Below are 21,700 nucleotides of genomic sequence, written 5' to 3'. Positions count from 1 at the left end.
ACAGTACATATACTTCATGTAAATGTCCATAATATCGAACACACACCATAGGTTAGATGCCTCTGTTTATTACGAGATCTTTGCCTTCATACCACACGTTAGCTTTGCAGTGGTGGAATAGGACAGAAAGCTTCACTTTTGTGTTTAGAATTTTAACTTCTCCATACAACCTTCAAATGGCCAAAAAAATCACCTGGGCTGCTACCGGCCTCCAGAAGTCTGTAGACTCACTATTAACAGAACTAGACACAGCCATAAACTTCAGGTGGGTGTCTTCAGATGTCACTTACCTTGGTATTACATCAGCTAGGCATATGATGAGCAATAAGCGAGCCCGTGTTCCTCAGTTGTAAACTGTTTGTCCTAAATGTGTACCTAAAAATAAAAAATAATGTAAAAAATCATCCTGCCTGCTTCAACTACAAATACTATACTCAAGTGCACTGAAGCAGAAACCGATGTTGCAACGCCACAATACTCTAAGACAAGGGCCTGGAGACCGGGAAAGCAAACCCTTCTGTTCTCACCGGCTTGGCATGAGGCTGGAGGCCAGCGTGTGGGCAGGGAAAATGTGTTGTTGCTGCAAGTAAATCCTAGTGGTTAACTGGTACCTTAGTAACAGGTACAGTATTAAGACTGGGGGGAGGGTGTACAGTATTAAGACTTGGGGCGGGGAGGGAGGTTTGTGAGGGGGCTCTTTCACGTTGTTTCACGTTATAACCGAGTTTCTTCCCGCAGTGCAGGCTCCTCTGAGGCAACCCCTCCCGGCCAGGCGCCTTGGGGCCGGCCGCCCCGATAATCTCTCCCTCACAGCCGCCTCGCCCCGCGGCCGCCGCCCTTCGCCGCGGCTCCTCTCAGGACCGAGCCGTGCCCGCCCTGAGGGGGCGACCGAGGCCGCGCTGCCGCCCGGCGCCGCCCTGCGCCTGCGTGGCGCTGCCTCCTTCCCTCCCTCCTTCCCTCCCTTCCCTCCCTCCATGGGGCCATGGGCGGCTGAGGCGGAGCGGAGCAGCGGCACCGCCCGGGCGTCTCGGGCGCCTTCTTCCCCTGCCCCATGTCGGCGCGGCTCGGCCGGGCGGCGCTGCTGCTGCTGGGGCGGCCGGGGGGCCCCGCTGCCGCCGTGCCCTCCTCGTCGTCCTGCCTGGGCTCGCTGCGGGCCCCGCCGCGTTGCTGCTGCCGCCGCCTGGGCAGCCTGAGCGGCGGCACCGAGGGGCTGCTGCTGCCCGGGGGGGCTCCGCCGCCGCCGCCCGGCCGGGCTCTGGGCACTCACCCCAAGAAGGAGCCGATGGAGGCGTTGAACACGGCGCAGGGAGCCCGCGACTTCATCTACAGCCTGCACTCCACCGAGCGGAGCTGCCTGCTGCGGGAGCTGCACCGCTTCGAGTCCATCGCCATCGCCCAAGGTGAGCGGTGCCGGTCCCGGCGCGTCCCCCGCGGGGTGCCGGGGACCGTGCGGGTGGCTCCGTGGGGCTGGCGAGGAGGAAAGCGGGGCGAAGCGTCGAGAAGCCTGCTGGGGTGACCCACAGCTCCACATGGCCGCCCCACACGAGTTTAGTTTCCAGAACCATCCGCCCCGCCTTTGCCTTCACAACTTCTGCCCCGTGGGTTTCGCCGTGTGTTGGCCGTCCTGTGAGGAGTTTCCGAAAGGGTGTGGGCGGCCGGCTTTCAGAATGGGAGTAGGAAAGTGTGTTGTGTACAAAATCCCCCCGATGCTGGTACAGCGGTAAGCGGGTTTCAGATCTCCGAAGAGATCCTGTGCGGCTGCTGCCGCTCCGGGAGCTCGTTCAGGAGTTGTGCTGCCCTGCACAGAGGGCTGCCGCTGTGAGGATGCCTGCCAAGGATTGCTTGGCAGTAATTCTCCCTTCCACGGGCAGGTATACGTGTGCTGGGAAGGTTTATAGGTGTGTCTTGGAGTGCAACGCCAGCTAAAATAATCTGCACTGATTTTTCCTTGATCCGACTGCTCTTTCCAACTTGGCACTTTCCCATACACAAATTAAAACCGTGACAAAATCAAATCCCGTTGATTGCAGCCTCGGTGCTTCTGATGCTCAGCTGTAATTTACGGTACCTATTGCGGCTGAGATGACAGCAGGCGCTTCAGAGCTCAGCGTGCATTTGATCTAGGCCTCTGTGACTTTGATAGTAGCGTGCCCTTGGAAAGGGCATTTCCGTGGCTCGTAGCTGCTCTGTACATGTCTTGAGGAAAGCTCAGAGTGGGCAGAAAACAGTTCCAAGGGTCGGCCGAAGGAGTGCTGCTTTCACAGAGAAGCAGAACATTTTCAGGTGCCTCTTCAGTGCCGTCTATAGTACACCTACATGCAAACAGAGCAAGAGCAGTTCATGTAAATAGCTTGTTTTAGGAGCAGTGCTACTGTTTTGCAGAGCACAAATTGGTTATGTTTGTTTCCCAGTCAGAAAGCATGCTTTAAGCTGTCAATTGACCCTAACTTCTGAGTACTAACAACTAATACTCTTCCTAAGGATCCTTGTCAGCATCTGAAAGGTTCTTGCCGTAGGTTTTTGCACAAGTTTCTATCCCGACAGTTACTGCTCAGGTGAAAGTAGGTTGCTCACAGGGCTTCTGTATCACCAGAGGATCGTGTTGTGGATATCAAAACCTTTAAAATGTATCTCAGTATGTCTCAAGGTTTATATGGAGATAATTCAACAGATTTAATATCTGGTTGCTCAGCTGCTGTTAGCTGTAGTATGAGAGTCTGTTTCTATAAAGTACTGTGTCTATCATAATTTAAGCTTTGGAAGACTGAGTAAGAAAAGCCTTAGTTTAAGGTCAGAGACATGACTGTATGAGACTTATGAGTAAACTGCGGATATATGTTGGTAGTGGAAATTGTAGTTCACTTGTGCCAGAAATTGTAACCGTTCATCTCACTGGGGGGAGAGTTTCAGCAAAACCTCAGGTCTGTGCTTTGTAGCCCCACAGGTGAGGGTTGCCAAAGTGCGGTGATGCCATCAGACCTCACTCAGTCTGTGGAGTCAGATTTTTGATCTGCCCAGCTGGTGGTAACTTGATTTTTAGGAAAATAACTTCTTCCTTTAGCCAGCTCCATTCAGATTTTTTTTACCTGACTATAGCATGTGAGCTGTCAGCTCTTCTCCCTAAGAAGTCATTTTTCTACACGTTGTTGACAAAAAAAAACGTAACTAAGAAGAGCTTCTACAAAGTCTTTTGAATTAAAAATTAGCTAAAATAAAATCTTAAACCTGTAGTGCGTACCTCTTGTATGTTCCATGATATTCGAGAGAACTCAACTCACATGAATGAAAGAGGTAACATGGAACAGAAACCATTCGGTGCAGATGCAGGTGCTGTGCTCTTTTTTTTAGAGGCACCTGCCAAAGCACTGGATTCTCTTCTGGTGTGCAGGTGTTGGAGCTGTCCTGGGCTAGGGAAGGAGGGGAGCTCCGAGGGCAGGGTTGATATTGACAGAATTCAGATTTTACGGGATGCAGGGAAGCAAATGTAGAGCCAGGTGCTTCAGGATTGTCAGGTGTGCACCGTTGCTCACAACACCAGGCAGTGACAGAAGCTCACAGAGTAGAAGGGCTGCACTGGAAAGAAAATGACACAATTTCTGGGCTAGATGATGATACTCTGTGCTTCATGTGCTTCATTACGATTAGATAATGTTTTGTACGTTTGCCCTTGCCTGCCATAAAAATGGTGACTGTAGGAATGATTTAACTAGGTGCATGGGCTGTGACTGAGTAGCAAAGGGGAGGGATTTGTGCCCTGCTTTCCTGGTGCTTTGTCCAATCTATTAATGTCATATCTGTCTTTTACAATTGATCAGTTCAGGGTAGCTAAAACAATTTGGGGAATGTTGTGTTTCTGCTCTTATCTTTTCATCCCGTGGCAGCATGCGGTAGCTCCAGGTAGTTGATGCTTTAGATCGGATTGCTAGTTTGATTTCCAATGAGGTATGATCTGAATGCAGCCTTTAAATTCACTTGCCTGTCTGCCAAGCAACTTCCTCTATCCTATTTCAGTCTGGAAAATCAGTCTTTCCTCAATCGTGAAATGCATATGCAGTTTTGTCACTCCGTGCACTTAAGTTTGTTTTGTGCCTGTGATCTTTTCATACTTCTATATGGAAAGGGAGGTCTTAGTCCATACCCTTATTAACGTGGTCCTTCCTGGGTTAAGTTTTGACCTTCTTCCTTCACTGCCTCTTCTGTGCCCTAACAGACCCCATAACAGCTCGGGGAAGCTGTCAGCAATATGGGGAGACCTGGGCACACCAAGAACCAAATGGGGCCTGTTCCTCAGTCCATTCGCAGGCCTACCACCGGGAGGATGCGGCCCCATCAACTAATTGCCCTAGCGCGAAATATGACAGGACACACTATCTGTGGCCTCCCCTAATGGCAGAGGCTAGAGGGAAACCCAGCCGCTGCCGTGGCTGCTCCGCTGAAGGACGGTCCTCAGGTAGGTGAGCCGTAGCCATCCACCTGTGAGTTAGGTGAGTCTCGAGTGTTTTGATGCTTAATGCCTCGGTTTGCCATGTGGTCGCATAGCCCGTAGGTGGGAGAGGTTTGAGACGGGGCCTTGGAATGGTTCCTGCCACCACATGTGTCTTCTGCTTCCAGGTGCTGAGCTCTAGCAGTGGGTTTAAACAGTTCAGCCTCCAGAAAGCAGCTGAGACTTGGAGTTATTAACAAACACCGAAATGATTCTGTTTGTTTAATGTTAGTCTTCGGTCAGAAGGCTGCATTGCTCACGGATCTGTGAGCTCACGTTAAAGGATGGCTATCAAAGCTGGGCTTACCCAGCAGCCTAACTTCAAATACTAGGAAGCTTTTGCATAGGAGAACCTGAGGGGGAGAACTGAATCTTGATGGAACTGTTTTTAAAAAGATATTCTGAGACATGTCCTGATTTAGACTTTGGTCTATATTTTTGTAAGCTGTTTTAGTCAAAACATCACTAAATTGCACTTACTGAAGACAGCTATAAGACCTTCCCACCTGGATTTAGTTTTCTGTTTTCATTAAAGTCTTTTTTACTTTTCCTTCTTTTTTTCTTGGAAAGATGAATAGGGTCTCACATTTTCCCAGGAAGAGTTTTAGAACAGGTTGTGTGTTGTTTTTTTTTTTTTTAATTTCAGCTTGTGTTTCTTGTAAGCACGTCAGCCACAGCAGATGGAGATGATGAATGTGGACTTGAATACAAATATTTTGTGTTTTTCATAGTTACAGAAACACTGAAGTAGCGAATTAGGCGATTCCTTTAAACTGCAGTAGTGCCACTCTCTATCCTGTTTGTGGAAGTGGTGCTCCGTGATCAAGGCTTCGTTTTCTTGGCAACGTAGCAAAGTCCTCCTTCCCTTTGCTCTTTTCTTACGTAGAGAGATGGAAGGATAAAAATCATACTGGTGATGTTGAGACTGATTTCATGCTTCTAATCTTTTGTTCCAAAAGTGAGGAGTTTTAGAAGGAAGGAGAAGGGCTTACGTTCAGGTTTTCTGCCTTTAGCTTCCAGTATATATTCAAAAATGATTCCTGGAAGCACTTCGAAGCAGTGCAGCAAGCCCAGTAAGCAGGAGGAAAATGACCGAAGGGTTTGACTTGCGTAGGTAAGAAATAACTACGCAGCAGACAAGCTAAGGGTACTGCTGTTCTTACATCTATGCTGGCTTAAAATATTCTTGAGCCAAAATGTAACACTTTTCCACTAATAATATTAACACAACGTCTGTCTAGTACCTCTTAGGTCGTGGCAGTGAGGGTTCAGTTATTTTTTCATCTTTGCAGAGATGGGAGAACAATTCCTGTGAGAATTATGCATGTACGTGGAAAAAAAAAACACCTTGAAAACACCAAGTTGCATTTTATTGTTTAAACATCAGGGTTTTGTGATATGATTACAAAGTAAAAGGCCTTCTGAAATGTCATAGCTGGGAGGATTTCTGGTTGTTGAGGCTGTGTATTAACCGGAACACATGCAGAAACTTGGTGCCAGTGTATTCTTGACAGCTGTTCTTGTTGGTTTAATGTCAGGTCTGCAGAATGCAGTCTCTAGATAGATTCTCTTTGCAGGCACTGGTATGTGATGCCCTATGTGACTTAAATAATCTGTCCAAACCAGTGCGTTCTGGTACAAAAATGGTCATAATTCCAAGTTTCTGTGTTGTGTGTGAAGGAATTAGCACTGCAGGTGAAGTCGGTGTGAAGGCTGGAGCAAGACCTCCTTGAGGTAATTGCCAACTTTTAGCCAGTGTTGTGTGAAATCTTACCTTGGTGTCACAAGAAGCATCTCTGTTTTATGATCTGGTGTGAAATCTATGAACTCTCTGGTTCCCTGGAGTAGCACAGGGATTATTAGAGCCTCGATGCCACTGCTTCCACAGTTCACAGAGGAAAGTTAATTTGGAAGGCTGCAAACGCCATCAGAGACAAATGGATTTCACTGAAGTTCTTGGTCACTCCAGACGTGACCTAGTGTGAAAAACAATTCCTTTTATTATGAGTCAGACACTTTGTGCTAATATAAATGCATCTGCCTGGTGGTTTAGGAACCACCCAGATCTTAGTACCTCTTTTTGGTACAGCATAAGCTGTGTTAGCACAACAAAGTGCGATTTAATCCTTCTGGCTTTGCTTTTCTTGTATAAAGAGTGATTTTTCCAGTGAAAAGTTAGGAGAAATGACCAGTTTGAGAATGGGGAAGAGGGAACAGGCTTACTAGTGTGCTTTGGCACCCTATGGAGACAGTTCTCTGTCCACAACAGGCCAAATGTGCACGGGTATTCCCTGAGCTGCACGTGGAGAGGGGTCAGCTACCTCTGTCTCGCTGTGACCTAGGTCACTCAATCCTTTCTTAACTTTGGTGTTTGATTGCTATTCTAGGAAAAGGTCTCCTGGCAGACTGCTGGTAAGCATGTAACTTACAAGCTGAAGTGCTCTAGCAGGCTGATAAAATGAGAAACTCTCACTGGCTTGCTTGTGTGCATACACAGACTACTGCTAATCTCACTGCGGAGTCAAAAATACTCGGTGATGAATGATGTGGTTCAGATGGAAACATCCACTACTTCTCTTTTTCCTTCCCAAATTCTTTTTTTCCCTAAACCATCGAGCCATTTTCATGAAGGCAAAGTACAGAAGGAGGAGTGCTGAACAGACTGCTCATCATGTTCTTTAACATCTGCCTCGTATTTCCATACAGTGGTCATCTGTGCAATGGGAAGTATTTGGTCACCTGTGATGATAACAGTTAGAAAAGACCACTCACCCCAGATGTTAGGAAATGCTAATACTGAATCCGTTGGCTTGAAACGGATGTCACTTTGCCAGCAAAATAGAACAAGGAGGCAGTTTTGAGTTGAATCTTTTCTGTAGTTGCTCTGACGCTAGTTTCCTTGAGGCTTAGTGAGGAGAGGGAGAAATTGGAAGCTCTATTTTGTCCTGTAGGTGCTGTGTACTTCCATATATAGAATATTCAATGGAGAAATCCACCGTGCATTTCCCAAGCCTTGCCGCTGAAGGACAGAGCTCTGCCTGCTGCTTTGCTCAGGTTGCTGGGGCTCACATTGCTGTCAGGGCCGGGGCAGGTATCATTGGTGAAGTGAACCCTGCAGCTGCTGTCAGCTAACAGAGGTGGGAGTTCCAGCCCCTTTCTGTCTCCAGAGTGAATTCTCATTTGTTATGAAATTCAGTTGTTTTTTCTTTAGATTCTTTTCACTCACAATCCTGTCTCCAAGAATGTGGATGCCCATTATCAGAAAAAGCAAAGTGCTTGGGAAGATGTGTGTGCTGCTTGATTACCTTAGATAAGGGTTTTCATGCATTTGAAATCTAATGGAGAGGTATTCCACAAGAAACCTTTCAAGAATGAAAGTGTGATTACAAAAAAGCAACCAAACAAAAACAACCAAAACAAACCACACAACTGAATGGCAGAACTCCAAAGTAAAAAATGCATGAACAAAATCTCATCTCCAAAACGTACTCGTGGGTGGTAGAAAATCTATTTCCATTGTTCATTTTAGCAACGCTGTGTTGTATTTGTCAAGCTGACGTTTCCTTAAGCCTTATTACAATTGAATGCTTATGAGTTGTTTGGACTCTTTTTTTTCCTCAAGTAACGGTAAAGCTGTAAACTTAAGTAGCTGTGGAGAGTCAGACTTTTCATCATGCTGTCATCTCAATAACCACATAGTATCTTATGGAAATTGCCTACTGTATAGATTTTTTTCGCATTTTAACTTAGAAAAAGTTGGATTCTCTTTTTCTATTTTAAACTCCGTTTGTGAGGGTTATTCTACTCATGCTGACATGGATAATACCTGGGCACAGGGCTGTACATACATAACTTAAGTATTGAAGGGACTGAGGTGTAACATCATAAAAAAGGAAGCTGGTACTTGGTCACTTGTGGTAAAACTGTCCTAAAGTTGCTTTCTCAAAATGTCAAATCTCACTGTAACTGTCTTGCCTCTAAACCATGTTCAGCAAGGTATTGCTTGCTGAAATTCATGCTGGTTTTGCTCTTGTGATTTGGTTTGCTGCTTTATTCTGAAATTGTACTGAGCCTAGAACCCACTGAGTTCCGTGCTTAAATGCAGAAATTTAGCTTTATGTTTTTGCAGAGGAAAGTCAGCAAGCATTCAAGATCAAGTGGAAAGAGTGTAAGACCTGGAGAAATGCGGTCTCCGTATTGCATGTGTATGTTCTGTCCTTGCTGGCAGGTGCCACAGTGTTGGTTGGAACACTTTGAGTAATGACTTATTACCTTCTTGCTTTTGAAAACTTTTAGCATCCAGATACCCTAAACCACTGGTACCACTTGAGAAGCCCGCGAAGGAGGTAGTATCACCAGAGACGACCAGTACTCTTGGTACAGTAAAAAACCAAACCTAAAAGTGTGTTGCTGAGACGTGGCGTTGCATAAGGCCAGCAAGCTGCTTGTTTGACAGACGTTCTGCGTGCTTGTTGTGATGCAGTTGGCATGTGTTGCTGCAGGAAATCAAAGCACTTGTTCTTTGGTTTATTTACGTTACTGTAAACTTGTGACTTCAGGCTTTATAACATAAATTAATACCATGACTTCAGTCTCAGAATGACGTGGTCCCCATGGGGACTTTGGGGACTTAGTCTTAATGTGAACAAAGAAATGTTTCAAGTCCTGGTCTTGTGGAAAGTCTCCTGAGCACCATAATTTCTAGGGAACCTAGACAAGTCTCCATAATTTCTAGTTCATAATGGAGTGGAGATTTCAGACTGAAACAACTTCAGTTGGAGAAACTCGACGTTAAGTACCTCATGCCTTTCCCTGGCAAAGTGCCACACATTAAATTCTGTGGTCCAAACATAATGCGGAAATAGCATTACCGTTAACAATGTAATTATTCAGTTAACTGCCTTTACCCTTCCCTGTAATTAATGCTATAGGAAAGGTAAAGTAAAAGATTGCCCTAATTAAAACCCGCTTTCCGATATTTGCATGTGTTTAGGCATGTAATACAGCAGAATAACTACCATGCACGAGCATTTTGTAAGGTTGGTCAATTAAAAACAAACAAAAGTCAGGCTCTGAGCCATTGCTCTGGCTTTATGTTTGTAAAATAATACATTTTGTAGTTATTGGGAGACAGGTTCTCCTTTTAGTTATCTTCCCTGCTGTGAGGGGTGCTTTTGATTTAGGAAAGATCACTTAAAATGCAACTTTTACTTACAGTGCAGCTCGTACCCTTTCAGAGCAATAGATGAGGTGCACTTTGATCTCCATGTAACAGGCATGAATGAAATGGATCGTGTGCGTTCTGCAAACACAGGGGCACTGATTTAGTGTATAGTTGGTATTAAAGAATGACATTTGTGTCTTACAGGAAGAATTTTTAGAGTTTCTTAAATTATTTAAAGCTTACCCATGTGACTGAAAGCCTTTTCTTATAAAAAGGCAAAGCAAATGGAAAAAATTAGATAAGTATTTCATGCAAACGGTAATTAAGGAAGCAGCCTTGGATCTTCCTGCAGGTTTTTTTTGCTGGTAAAGAAATAGTTCAGATTGAGGAAAGGTGGACACGTGTGAGTTGTCTTGTGTCACCCCTCATCCGTTCTCTTTCTTTCTCCTTAAATTGGCATGGTGTTATTTCAGAAACCAGAAAGCAAAATGTTCTTGTTGCCGTTTTATCGCTGTGTATGAGAACTTCCTCTAACATCTAGCCTGCCTTTGGAATTTTTGGGATGTGACTAACCCGTGCCTGCAACAAACTCTTGCTTCCTCTGAAACACGGTGAGCTGGTTAAAGCAAAGCTGACAAAATGCAATTTTTAACCCTGAAGAGCGCATATTTCATTCAAAACTATGGGATATGAAACCACTGGTGTTTTTGTGGAGTGTCCATTTACTTTGGGTTCTTAGGGATTTGTATGTTAGTTGTTAATATATCTTCCCTTGCAGCTATAGCAGACCCTGATACACAGTCTGACTTGCAGTTATTTCACCTTGTTTGCTGGATCCTTTGTTAGTTCTCACTTATATGCGATGGGCTCTCGTGTTCATTCCTTTTTGGGTACTCTTTGCATCTTTGCATCTTCGTATTTAATCTTGATAAATGACCATGCATTAATTTCTGGCAAATTCCATCGTGTCACTTTTTCAGCCTACTTATTTCTCTCTGACTTATAAAAAGAGCAATAGGAGCACTGGAGGACTACAGTATTCTGTGTTTGATGATGGGGTATACCCTGTGGCAGCTCTCTCGTCACCTTAAAGCAGTCATAAGGAGCAGGTGGCCTGTTTTGTTCTCCCCTACTGCCTGTACCCAGGGTCAAAAACTTTCCTTAACCAGCTTACTGAATACTTGGTAGCTGTTAGGGTCTTGGTGCATGTGCTGTAATCAGCTGCTGAGCAGCTGCTGTGCGTTGCTTTGGGAAGGAAGGCTTTCCTGCGTATGTGCCAGGTCGGAGAGGAGGCACTTCGAGACTTAAATCCTGCCTTGCCACGTGGCAGCAAGCACAGCTGAAGGCTCCTGCTTGACCTGGGGGAAGGACATGGTCTTGAAAAATCTTAATTTCAAAAATGTAAGAAATCTGAAAGGTTTCTACAGCGAGGCCAGCTTGAATTGAGAGGTGCCAGAGCCCTGGGTGTCAGCAGTGGCTCAGGTTTTGGACCCAAAGCTTGCTTTTGGGAGGTGGTCTGGGACCTGTCAGCTGGACACCAGCAAGGCTTTCAGAAACCTCGAGGAAAGGCTGGGTGAAGGTGCAGGAAATGGTGAGTGGTTCTTGTCCATGCCACAGAGAGAGAGGTCTGTCTCTTTCTTGCTGCCATCCTGTGTGTAGATTTGTGTTGCTACAGAGCTCTGGCATTTTCGTCATGTCCAGATGCTTTGTGTGAGCCAACAGATTATTGTTGCATTACAACCTGCTGCGGTTTTACCTGTAAATATCTTCAATTTCTGATTACTTGGTACTGTGAAACTAACTTCTGCTCCTTTGCTCTTCACAGTTTTTGGCTGTATGCAGTGATCCATCCCTTCCTTAGCGCTGGCCAGTTCGGTGTAACTGAACCTGTTACGCGAGTCGTGTCGCATTCAGAGTGTAAGCCATCAGTCTCCCTTAATGTATTGTCCCATCCTTCATGGCAATCTGAATGGGGAGAAATTGGGTTTCGCTGGCTTTATTGGGTTTCATGGAAGACTCTAGAGAAAGGTTTATGGAACAAATTGATTTCTTTAGCCAGCTGCTCTTCTAAATACAGTTAGCTTCTATTTTCAGATGGCAATTTCTTTATTTCATTAAGTCCTGGCAATGGGTTGAAGTTTTTTTTTTTTTTATAAAACACAAGTAAAGATATGGTGTCACAGAAACAAACTGTTGGTGAAACAAACTGTTTTGTTCAGGATCAAAGGATGTAAGAATTGCTAGCCAAGTAAAGATTTTTGCCAGCCAACTTGCCAAGTAAAGATTTCTGCCAGTGACGTATTCTCCCAACCCCCCAATTTTCCTATTATTACAGTATTTCATGGAGGAAAGGAAACAAAGCAAAGGAAATAGGTAGCTGCAAAAGTGGCAGCAGAGTTACAAATACTCAGTCTGGTCCACCTTTTCTTCTTGAAAATGTCACAGGCTCCTCATGATTCTCTGACCTCTCCCTAAACAGGATGAGCAGAACAAAGATGTTTGGTTCTGGTGCAGCATAAATGGCAGCGTCAACAGCGGCTGGTTCGGGTGGGAAGAGGACATCACATCCTCGTTCTATTAGATCTGATTTATTGGAAAGGGAAAAATCTTTGGCTTGTTAATGTTCTCACTGTTGGTTTACTTGCGTGGATGCGATGCTAGGAACATCACGGTCTTACCTCCAGGTGCTGCTTGTTACGGTCTTTGCACTTGGAGACGAATATAGCTGAGGTTTTTGTGACCTTTGATCTCTTGTAGAAGCTCAGTTAAAAAACAAAAACCCCACCCACAAGCAAATATATATGAATTATATATAGATCTACTATACTATATACTAGATATATGTGTATATATATTATATGTAGATAATAGATCTGCTGTCAACCTAACCCAGGTTGTTGCAAAGGGAGTGCCTTAGTCCCCCCACTGACCCCAAAGCCTCTGGGTGTGCAGTCCCAAGAGGGACGGGAGGAAAAATACCTAATTGCCTTCTACAGCAGCAGTGTGAGTTTAGATCCCTTCAAGGTACAATTCTGTATTTGACCTCAGCGTTGGTCTTATTTTCTCCTGGGAAGTGCCATAAGGACTTTCTGCCTCAGGCTGCAGTTCCTTCTCTCCTATCCCCCCGAGAGCCCTGTGTCACTAACAGCACGGATGGTGACTTGCACTAGTGAGCAGTCTTCCAGGTTTCTTTCTTGGTCTTGTCAGGTACTTGCAATTATATTTGGGAGCATTGTTGACCTCAAAATTTCTCTGACCCCTTGTGAATAGGTTTTCTGCCTTCCTCTGGCTGTCTCTTCAGGATTATTCCTCCTGGGATCTCCATCTGCCTGTGTGTAGAGCATCGCTCAGCTTCAGTGCTGCAAAAGGCATCCCCTGCCTAAATCTGTCCCCTTCCTCCCTGCTGGAGCAGAGGCTGTGCAAGGTCTGTGAATTTTCAGACAGCTGGTGAGAATGAGGGGAAGGGAGGATGCCAGAGGCACACTGAGGTCAGGCCCCATCATATGGCACGAAACAAGTAGTAGGAGCACAAATTTAATCCAAGTCTCCAGTAAGTTTTGGCATTACTGGTGTGACACCAGTGCAGGCAATTCCCTGTTGCTATAATAGAGGCTACTTCCTACTGCCAAGGGGAAAAATGTTAAATAGATCAGGTTCCGTATTTCCTCCTTACCTTTTGTTAGAAAACAAACCAAGCTTCTTCTGTGTGCAGAAAGCCTCGAGGATTCAGCTGTGGTTTTGCATTTATAATTCACAAGTTCTCCAGCTGATTGTTGTGGGTAGAGGATGCAACTTCAGGAGTTTGCTGCTTTCTCACGGTTGAAATTGTTAGAAAGGAAAGGTCAAAAAAAGCCAACAGTGAAAAAGGGAAAATGGGCAAAGCCTGAAGTATGTTAAACGGCAGAACCCAGTCTCTTACAAATTGTCATCAGTTAGCTCCACGGGAAGATTAAATGGCATTGGGATTAAATAAATGGCTCAGACGGGTAGTTCTTTGCAAGGCAGAACTCCAAGAGCAGCTTTAGAGGGAGTATGTGCACAGCTGTGCTTTCACTTGGGCTGAGGCTTGAGTTAGCTCTGCAGTTGAAAGCTGCATAGGTGTGCTTGAAACCGTGCCAGATAATCCTTTGGAAGGAAGGCTCATGCCTACAAAGCCTGCGGAAATACTGGGCAGGAGAAAAAAATATCCCTTTTTCTTTTTTCCCCCCTTTTTTTTTTCTCCTCCAGAATAAAGTCAGTTGCTTGAAACAGTTAACTCAGCACTGTTTGCTCAGAGACTACTATTCCTTTTTTGTTCTCTCTCCTTATTTATATGGCTTTATTTATAAAATCAGCAATCTTAACAAATGTCAGGTCACTTTCAGGAACAGAATAAAATGTGTTTTTTTTTTAGTAGGACTGAACATTCACATGCAGGAGCAATAACTGAATAATGGAGCTGCTTAACAACCCAGCAGATACTCTGTGCTCTTACAACATAAAAGCCAAAAGAAAACGCTTTAAGGTAAAGTTCCATGTAAAATAGATTTAGTTTTCACACTATATCGTATAGTTTCAATTCTCCAGCAGTTTGTCAAAGAAAACTGCTATTGCAGCTTGTTTTTTAGCTGTGCAAGGAGTCGGGTGTTAGTCTGACTCCTTTCACAAATGCAGCAAGGCTTTGCTAAATGACTTGGGAAAGGGAAGTAGAAAAGCACCCAAGTGCTGAATGTAAGGTTTGTCCTGGTACCTTTAGCATTAAGTAAAGAGGTAAGAATTGCTTAATTGCTACTGCATTCTCTTCTCATTGGGCATTTCATACAGAGTGGAAGAAGTTACCTGAGTGTCATTTACAGCTGGAACTTAAAGTAGCAACAGCTTCTTACAGTGTTCTTTATTGTTGATAGGTATCAGTGGTTTAAATACTTCTACGGAGCTTATACTTTTTTATTACCACAGTGCAGTGAGAAATTAGCAGCAGCAAAATGACACTTGCTGTGAGCCCGAAACTAACAGACCACTCAGTTTATCTGTCTGCTCGCTTGCTCTCATTCTGTGTAGCTGCCATCGTTCTGAGACAGATGAAAAGCATTAAACTCTGCATGCATTTAAAATTATTTCAGGGAAAATCTTATTTCTGCAGTCTTCCTTGAATCCAAGGTCATCCTCAGGCAGGGGGTGAGACTTCCCATTTCAGAGCAGGCTGGTACTTAGTGATGCATGATTTACCAGTAGTTTGTCTTGAGTTTTCTGTAATATTCCTGGTAGAGTTCCCTTAAAGGAGGAAAAAAATAATCCCCCCCACCCTGTCAGATTTACAGTCTCCCTCCTTGTGGTACTGCACTGCCTGTGCGTGGTGTTGGCTGGGGTGGTGCTGCCTGAGTACAGGTGCTGATGCTGCAGGCGTCACAGGAAGTGCTGCTGTTCCCAGCCTTGAACTTGCCCTACCAGAGAGGCACAGCAATGCTCACTCTTGATATTAACCAAGGATCTTTTTCTCATTTTGAGACCCGTGGCTGCTGCAGAAGGTAAAAGCCTGCACTCTCTGCCTGGGAATGACAGTAACAGCAGGTGCCTTAGAGTGAGCAAGCACAGCATGGACCTGGAGCCTCTGTTACAGACTGTTGGGGCTGCTCTTCCCCTAGCACAACCACATCACCTTGGTGTTGCACGGGCTGCTGCCAGCATAAGATTGCTTGCTTGTGTTTGAGAGCCAGCGATACTCTCTGTTCTTCATAAACTACCTTTTTTTTTTTCCATTCCTGGGAAAAGAAAATGGCTTTGAGCAGCTGGGGGAAGGGCATAAGGGAAAAGAGGGGTGGGAAGAAATAAACTCATCTCTTTAAACTCATCTCTCAATTCAGATTTCATTTTAAGAACAGGACCTGGGGGGAACATCATTAAATAAAGGATCTTATGATTGTGTGTATACCTCCCTAGATATTTCCTGAGCACTCACGCGTCACATCAGTAATGCCAACACTTCTCTATTACAAGGTGATGAAAGCCTGTACTAGATCAGATCTCTTTGGTTGCACATAGAGCTCTGATAACTCCTGTTAACAAATCTTTTGTGGTGTCCCACAGAACTGTTCTGCTTACCCTCTTAAGTGGAAGTGCTACAAAGGCCATCTTAGAACCAAGTTTCACACCACAATAATCTATAGATCCTGTGATCTGATTTCCAGTTCAGTGCTGTTGTAGGGCTGCTTCCCTGCTCAGCTGAGAACTGCTGAAGCGATGGATAGAGGCATTACCTCAAACCAGAGAGGCACAGGAAAAAACGGAGCTGGCGGAGAAGCCAATATCTCACCTTACTGAAACGCAGCAAGAAAGGAATATTTAGATTAGATTAATTCTGCTGTAATATTAATCTAAAGTATTTACCTGGTCGGTCTTTTTCTGCAGCTACGGCGGAAGGTGTTAATCCCAGGGGAGGATTAATTCATCCAAAGGCAGATGAATTTGCTTTGCCACTGAGCAATGTCCCTCCATAAACCCCTGGGAACTCTTTGCACTCCCTGAGCTTTGAAACAGGGTTAGGAGGGAGAAGCCCAGCCTCCATCTGGGATGATGGGCATTATGGTTCTACAAATTTATTTGCTTTTTTCATGGCAGGGAACTGTGATTTTGTGGATGGCTCACTTCGGTCAGGGATTGCTACAAAAATGTATTTCCTGGCAGCGCTCTGGTATTTTTTTTTTTAATCTTTGTTAAATAATATTTCACATGTACTTCTGCAGTGCACAGATGAGAAGACCATGTTGTTGTTCGTATTTTCTCTCAGATAGTATCTCTAATGTTTCTGACATTTCTGTATAACCACTTCAGCTGTTTTTCATACCTTTTTTCTATTTCTCTATGAAGGTGACAGCTCAAACTATTTCTATATTTACCCTGCATCTCTATGACAAACTGCAAGTCCTTTCTAGCTTGTCATCTTTTTAGTTGATTAGTCCCCTTGAATCTTGAGGGAAGCGTCTTATTTCACAATTTTGCAATTGTGTTTTGAGACATTGTGAAGCATTGCAAATTATGTTTTGGCAATTTATGTTTTGAGTGGGGATGAAAGACTGAACTTTGAGTTGACACAGCACTGATAGAGACTTGGATTAGATCAGGGATAATTCTCATGACGAGGAAGGCAATGATCTGGATTTCTGGACCTAGACAGGCAGCTAGGAGGAAAATTACCCCTTGCCATTTTATGCTTTGCCTTAGAGCTGTCAGGGTTTCCACCTTAGGTCTGTGTTTTGTTTAGCATCTTTAAAGTGATGAGGTGTATTACATTTCTGGGAGGACTAATAGCATGAGTGTGTTGTATACTCCCCGTATTTGATGGTGAACATGCAGTAAGCACTGAAGATAAAATGGAAATGAAGTTCTGTGATACTTAAACCAGTACTATCCTGTATCTGATCAGAAATCATGTTCATTTCTGTTACTAAATATGTCTGTTCTAAGGAGTAGCTACTGACCACAGCACTTCTGCAAGGTTTATTCAACACGTGGTCCACCAGATAGAGCAATGGTTTCAAATAAAGATGAGTTTCTTCTACTTTGAGATTTTTCAAGGAGGAAAATAGATCATGATCTTGGTGTAACTTTTTGCAGCTTTAGGGTGTAAATCAGTCTCCAATGCCCGTAGTGCCTGCCATATTTGTATTTAGGCAGAACATTTTGGACATGGTTATCTTTTTGCAGGAGATAGAGAAAAAATATCTTGTCCTCTGTCTATTCATATCTTAGTCAGGCTTTGCTAAGCTTTCTCTTCTCGTGTGCATGTGACTGAACTGGCAAACAGTAGAGCATATATTTAGCACTGCACGAGTCAGCATCTTTTCATGTCTTGACTGGCGTAGTAACAGGAAATCATTTGTGAGTTATAACAAATGATGGAGATATTTTCCTTTACTGCCAACTTTTGGATTGTTTTTTTTTCTATATGGAATATTATGGGAACCCAGTTGAAAATCAGCGAAAATGGTTTTTTCAATTTTGTTCTGCCATAAGTACTGAGTGTTTTTTTTTTTTTTTTTTCAGCTTTAATAAACCTTGAGAAAAAGCTGAGAAGGAAGAGGGGGATGGGCATGTGTCTTAAGAGTTCATTCATGGACTTACTTCATACATCGGTTAGAATTTACTTTTAAGGATCCATCTCTCTGGATGCTGAACAAAGCAGTAATGCACATCTCATTTCCATGTTCCAGTCCAGAATTTTTGTCTCGATTCTCTTATATGAATGTCATCTACAAATGAGGACTTCTCTGTAAGAGGCACAAAAACTAGTGCTTTTTGGTTCTGTGTGAGTGAGCCCTTGCTGTCCTCATGATGTATATTTGCATGATGTGCTGAAATGACCTAGACAGGCAATTCGGAGGAAACTGATGTTCCAGGTTGAATTTGAGGCAAAACCCTCCCAAATCTGCAGATGAGACGCTAACCATCCTCTACAGTAAGGTCATTATGCATCTAGATGATTCCTATCTTTCACGTTCTTTCCTCATGCCACCTTGATACTCATTGTTAAATTATTAATCTTAAAAACTTTGTCACTATTTAAGCTATAAATCACTTCTCATATTTGTCTTAGATTTAATGATGCTCAGCTGTAGCATATAGCTTCCTTCATAGAGTGGCCCCAGCCACCGTGCCTGTTACCACTGTCACTAGTTTCCTGCTCTTGGGTGACAGTAACAGATTCAGCTGTAAAACTTTACAGCAGCATTAGCTGCAATTTGAAGACAAGGCAATAATACATGCCTTTAGGCTTGCTAGTTCCCTTGTGTTCCAGTTCCTGAATTGATCATTCAAAAACTGGTGATGTGTTTTTATTAATCATCTGAAAAATATGCCCACCCCCCTTAAGCAGGTTGTGTTTTTTTTTTTGTCAGCAAAGAATAATAATCTCATGACTAACTTGCAAGTACTGTCTTGGTTTAAATTGGCTACAATTGGCAGAGTTGATTTTAACTCGTTGGATTTTGGTCACATTGTGGATAATGGTGTTATTTGTGTTGCCAGTTTTATATTCTCCCTTTGATTCTGTTTAAAAGTAAAATGTGTACTTAGCAAAAAAGTGATACTTGTAAATTCAAAAAGGATTAAGAACAGATTTAAGAGGCAGCTTTTTTTTTTTTTTTTTTTTTTTTTTCCATTCACCAAGCTCCACAATTCAGGGCTAGGGACCTGTATTGCACTTGAACTTTGGTTTATAACTTCATTTAGGGTAATGAATGTCAGTTTGGAAACAGTAGTATTCCTTATTCTGCCATTTCACTTTATTCCCTCTGTGATAAGATGAATCCTGGCATCTTATGTAGCACGGTGCTATAGGATGAGCATGGTGGCCATAGGCGAATGGCTGTCCCGAAATACAATACCGGAATATTTTTTTTTCCCTTTTCAGTCATGTATGTTGTGAACTGTAGAATTCTTACTGAATTCAGTTCTTGAAAGTGGGTTTTGCAGTTATGTTCCTTTGTTTCCCCTCTAGTAAAACAAGTGAAGGGCATGCTTCCTTCGCTCTGCTCTCTGAAGACTTGTTTACTCTTTTTTTTTTTGCTGAGCTTTGAAAACAACTTCTGACGGATAAATTGTGAAACGGATTTTAGAACAGGGTACCTGGATACCTGGAGGGGAGTTTCAATTGTTTGAAGGCAGTTAATTGTTTTTTTTTGTGAGATGTGTTCACCTGGTGCCTTCATATCTTGCGGAGTTTCAAAGCATGTTGAAGTGGTGGTATTGGAAGTGACTGTGTAAAAACAAAACAAAAACAAAACACTTTATTTGTCTTTAATGCACAGTGGTTATTATATTCTTTTGGCATTAAATATCTACCTTTTTTCTTTCCTCCCTCCAATCTGCTAGCTTTAAACTAGGCCTTGGGCCTAGTGAGGAGCTGGGCCACTCCGGCCTGCTGCTCTGGCGGCCGCACCGGTGGTGTTCACTGAAGCCATCCGTGAACTCTTCTTCACGCTCCATGGCTGGGTTTGGTGCTCCATGGGGAAAACTTTTTCCTTGAGCCTGGTCCTGAGCAACCCGGTCTGATTTGGCCCCGCATTGGGCACGGCTGGGGCTGGATGCCCTCTTTGGGTTGAGGATACCTGAGACACCCATATCCTGGCTCCTGATTTTATCTCAACAATAAAGGGAGCTACACTTCAGGCATGCTTCCAGATGAATTTTAAGTCCTTTTTAAACAAGAAGAAAGCTCTTAGGGTGATGGCAAGAAGACAGTTTGCTGCACAGGAGCTCCCTGTGGCCAGCCTCCGAGGTGGTGCCACCATGCTGTCCTCAGGGCCCTCTTTTAATATTTGACTGCAGTGGTGCTGTTCAAGGAGCTGGTCACCTTATGTGCCCTGCTTCCTAAAAGGGGTATTTAGCAGGAAACCCACATTACCCAAACAGGTCATGTCAATGAAGTAGTGATTTCCACTTATATTCAGTCCCTTGCCGATTCCCTCTAACTTGCACAGGATCATCTCTCCTCTTCCCTCAAAGCAGTGTCCCCCAGCCTTCCTCCTGTTAAAAGCATCCCAAGGCCCTCCTTGATTTATGTTCTGAGGGAGGAGAGTTATGTCACTTCTAGCTAATATGAGTGCTGAAATTCCATTATTTATGGATTTGAAGATTTGGTTTTTTACTTTTTTTTTCTCCTGCCAAACACTTGCCCTCAATTCCTCCTTCTGGTAATGTTTCTGAAATCAGTTATGCTCAGTATTTTAGCTTATTAACAGCTTTCTTACTACACTAAATGGAGTGTAATTATGTAGACTGTTGTGTGCTATCAAGCTCAGACAAGATCAATTGTAGTTAAATCCACAAGACTAATGCTCTGAAGTATTGTAGTTTTGTTTGACAAACCAAATAGTCCATATCGGTACCTTGGGCATTTCACTTGGGCATTATCTAAACTAACTGGCTATCATAACCACAGTTTAAAATCAGGGCAAACTATGAAAAGTTGTCATGTTTTCCTCTGAGCTAAAAGGAGTGATTTCTGGGAGTTTGTATGCTGTTGCAGGCTTTTATCACTAAATCCCTGTATCCAGAGGACTAGCCTTAGTGTAGGCAGAACTTTGCAGGGGATAGGTTTCATGGAATGGCTTCCTGTGGGAGCAGAAAGCTGTGGAGGACAGCACTCAGACCTCCTGTGCTTCAATTCAGGATCTGGAGATTTTGTTGTCTCCTGGGCAGGATGGAAGAAGAGGTTAGGAAAACTGCATCACCAACATTATGGTCTTGGCTTCAGTTGCCTGGCCACTGCTAGGGCGTCTGGAGCTCTGGGGAGCAGTGACCTTGGTAAATCTCTTTGGTTCAGGGTGGCTTAGATGTTCCCAAATGTTGTAAGAATTGCTTTCCTCTGGTCTCAGGGAAAAGCTGCTGGAACGACAGTACTGGTGTGTGCAGACAGCTCTCTCTTTCTGCGTTCCTGTAAATGCTTCTCTTACCCTGTGATGTTGGAGGGATTCCATACAGGTCAGATGCTTGTGCTGGGAAAATTATTCCAAGCACTAGCCCAATCCTTCCTGAACACAAGCTGAAAATTTTAGCGTGGCTTTTTGTGGCTGGGGGGCACCTGAGATGCCTGCAGCTGTGTAAATGTTGTTCTTGTAGGGCTCACCTCTGGGACCCACAGGCTGTTCCTTGGCTCTGCTTCACCCTGAGGTTCTAGGCTGTGAATTCCATTGTATTTTCTAGGGGAAAATCAAAACAAACAAACAAAACCATGTATTTCTGTAGCACCCAGGCTGTGCTCCTTTTACTTGCCTGGAGAGTACAAGTGGCCGTGTGGAGCTTGCCCAGTTTGTTGGGCAGGGGGAAGAAACACCTCTTCAGCAGACTTTGAAAGTCTTTGTAGTTTTACAACTTTAAATGATTTGAATTCTTTTGGTTGGGGGTTGGTGTTTTGGTGTTACCATTTTTTTTTTTTTGAGGTTAATTTAAGTGAATTTGTTAGTTTCTCCTTGACAATAGCTTTGAGCATAGCAGCTCCCTTGGAAGAAGGGATACATGGTGCAACCTGCACAGCTCAGGCATGGTGAAGATGATGCTCAAAAGCTTTACAGCCT

The 21,700-nt window shown here is 43.9% G+C and overlaps 1 protein-coding gene across 3 annotated transcripts in view; it reads left to right on the top strand.

Annotated features, from left to right (window-relative positions):
* The first annotated feature begins 946 nt into the window (after positions 1-946).
* The window catches only part of TMEM65 (transmembrane protein 65), a 34,119-nt gene continuing 13,365 nt past the window's right edge, over positions 947-21,700 (top strand). Inside the window, exons 1-2 of one of the 3 annotated variants that reach the window (XM_035317415.1) lie at positions 947-1,400; positions 4,211-4,450. In XM_035317415.1, the coding sequence (XP_035173306.1) occupies positions 1,052-1,400; positions 4,211-4,450 (589 nt within the window). In that variant the 5' untranslated portion in view covers positions 947-1,051. Of the gene's footprint in view, positions 1,401-4,210; positions 4,451-8,779; positions 8,861-21,700 lie in introns of all 3 variants that reach the window. The other 2 variants (XM_035317416.1, XM_035317417.1) reach the window with 2 other exon arrangements.

Source organism: Oxyura jamaicensis, chromosome 2, assembly GCF_011077185.1.
Source record: "Oxyura jamaicensis isolate SHBP4307 breed ruddy duck chromosome 2, BPBGC_Ojam_1.0, whole genome shotgun sequence".
Taxonomy (NCBI): domain Eukaryota; kingdom Metazoa; phylum Chordata; class Aves; order Anseriformes; family Anatidae; genus Oxyura; species Oxyura jamaicensis.
The sequence above is the reverse complement of the archived record's forward strand: the minus strand, read 5'-3'. Positions and strand labels throughout refer to the sequence as shown.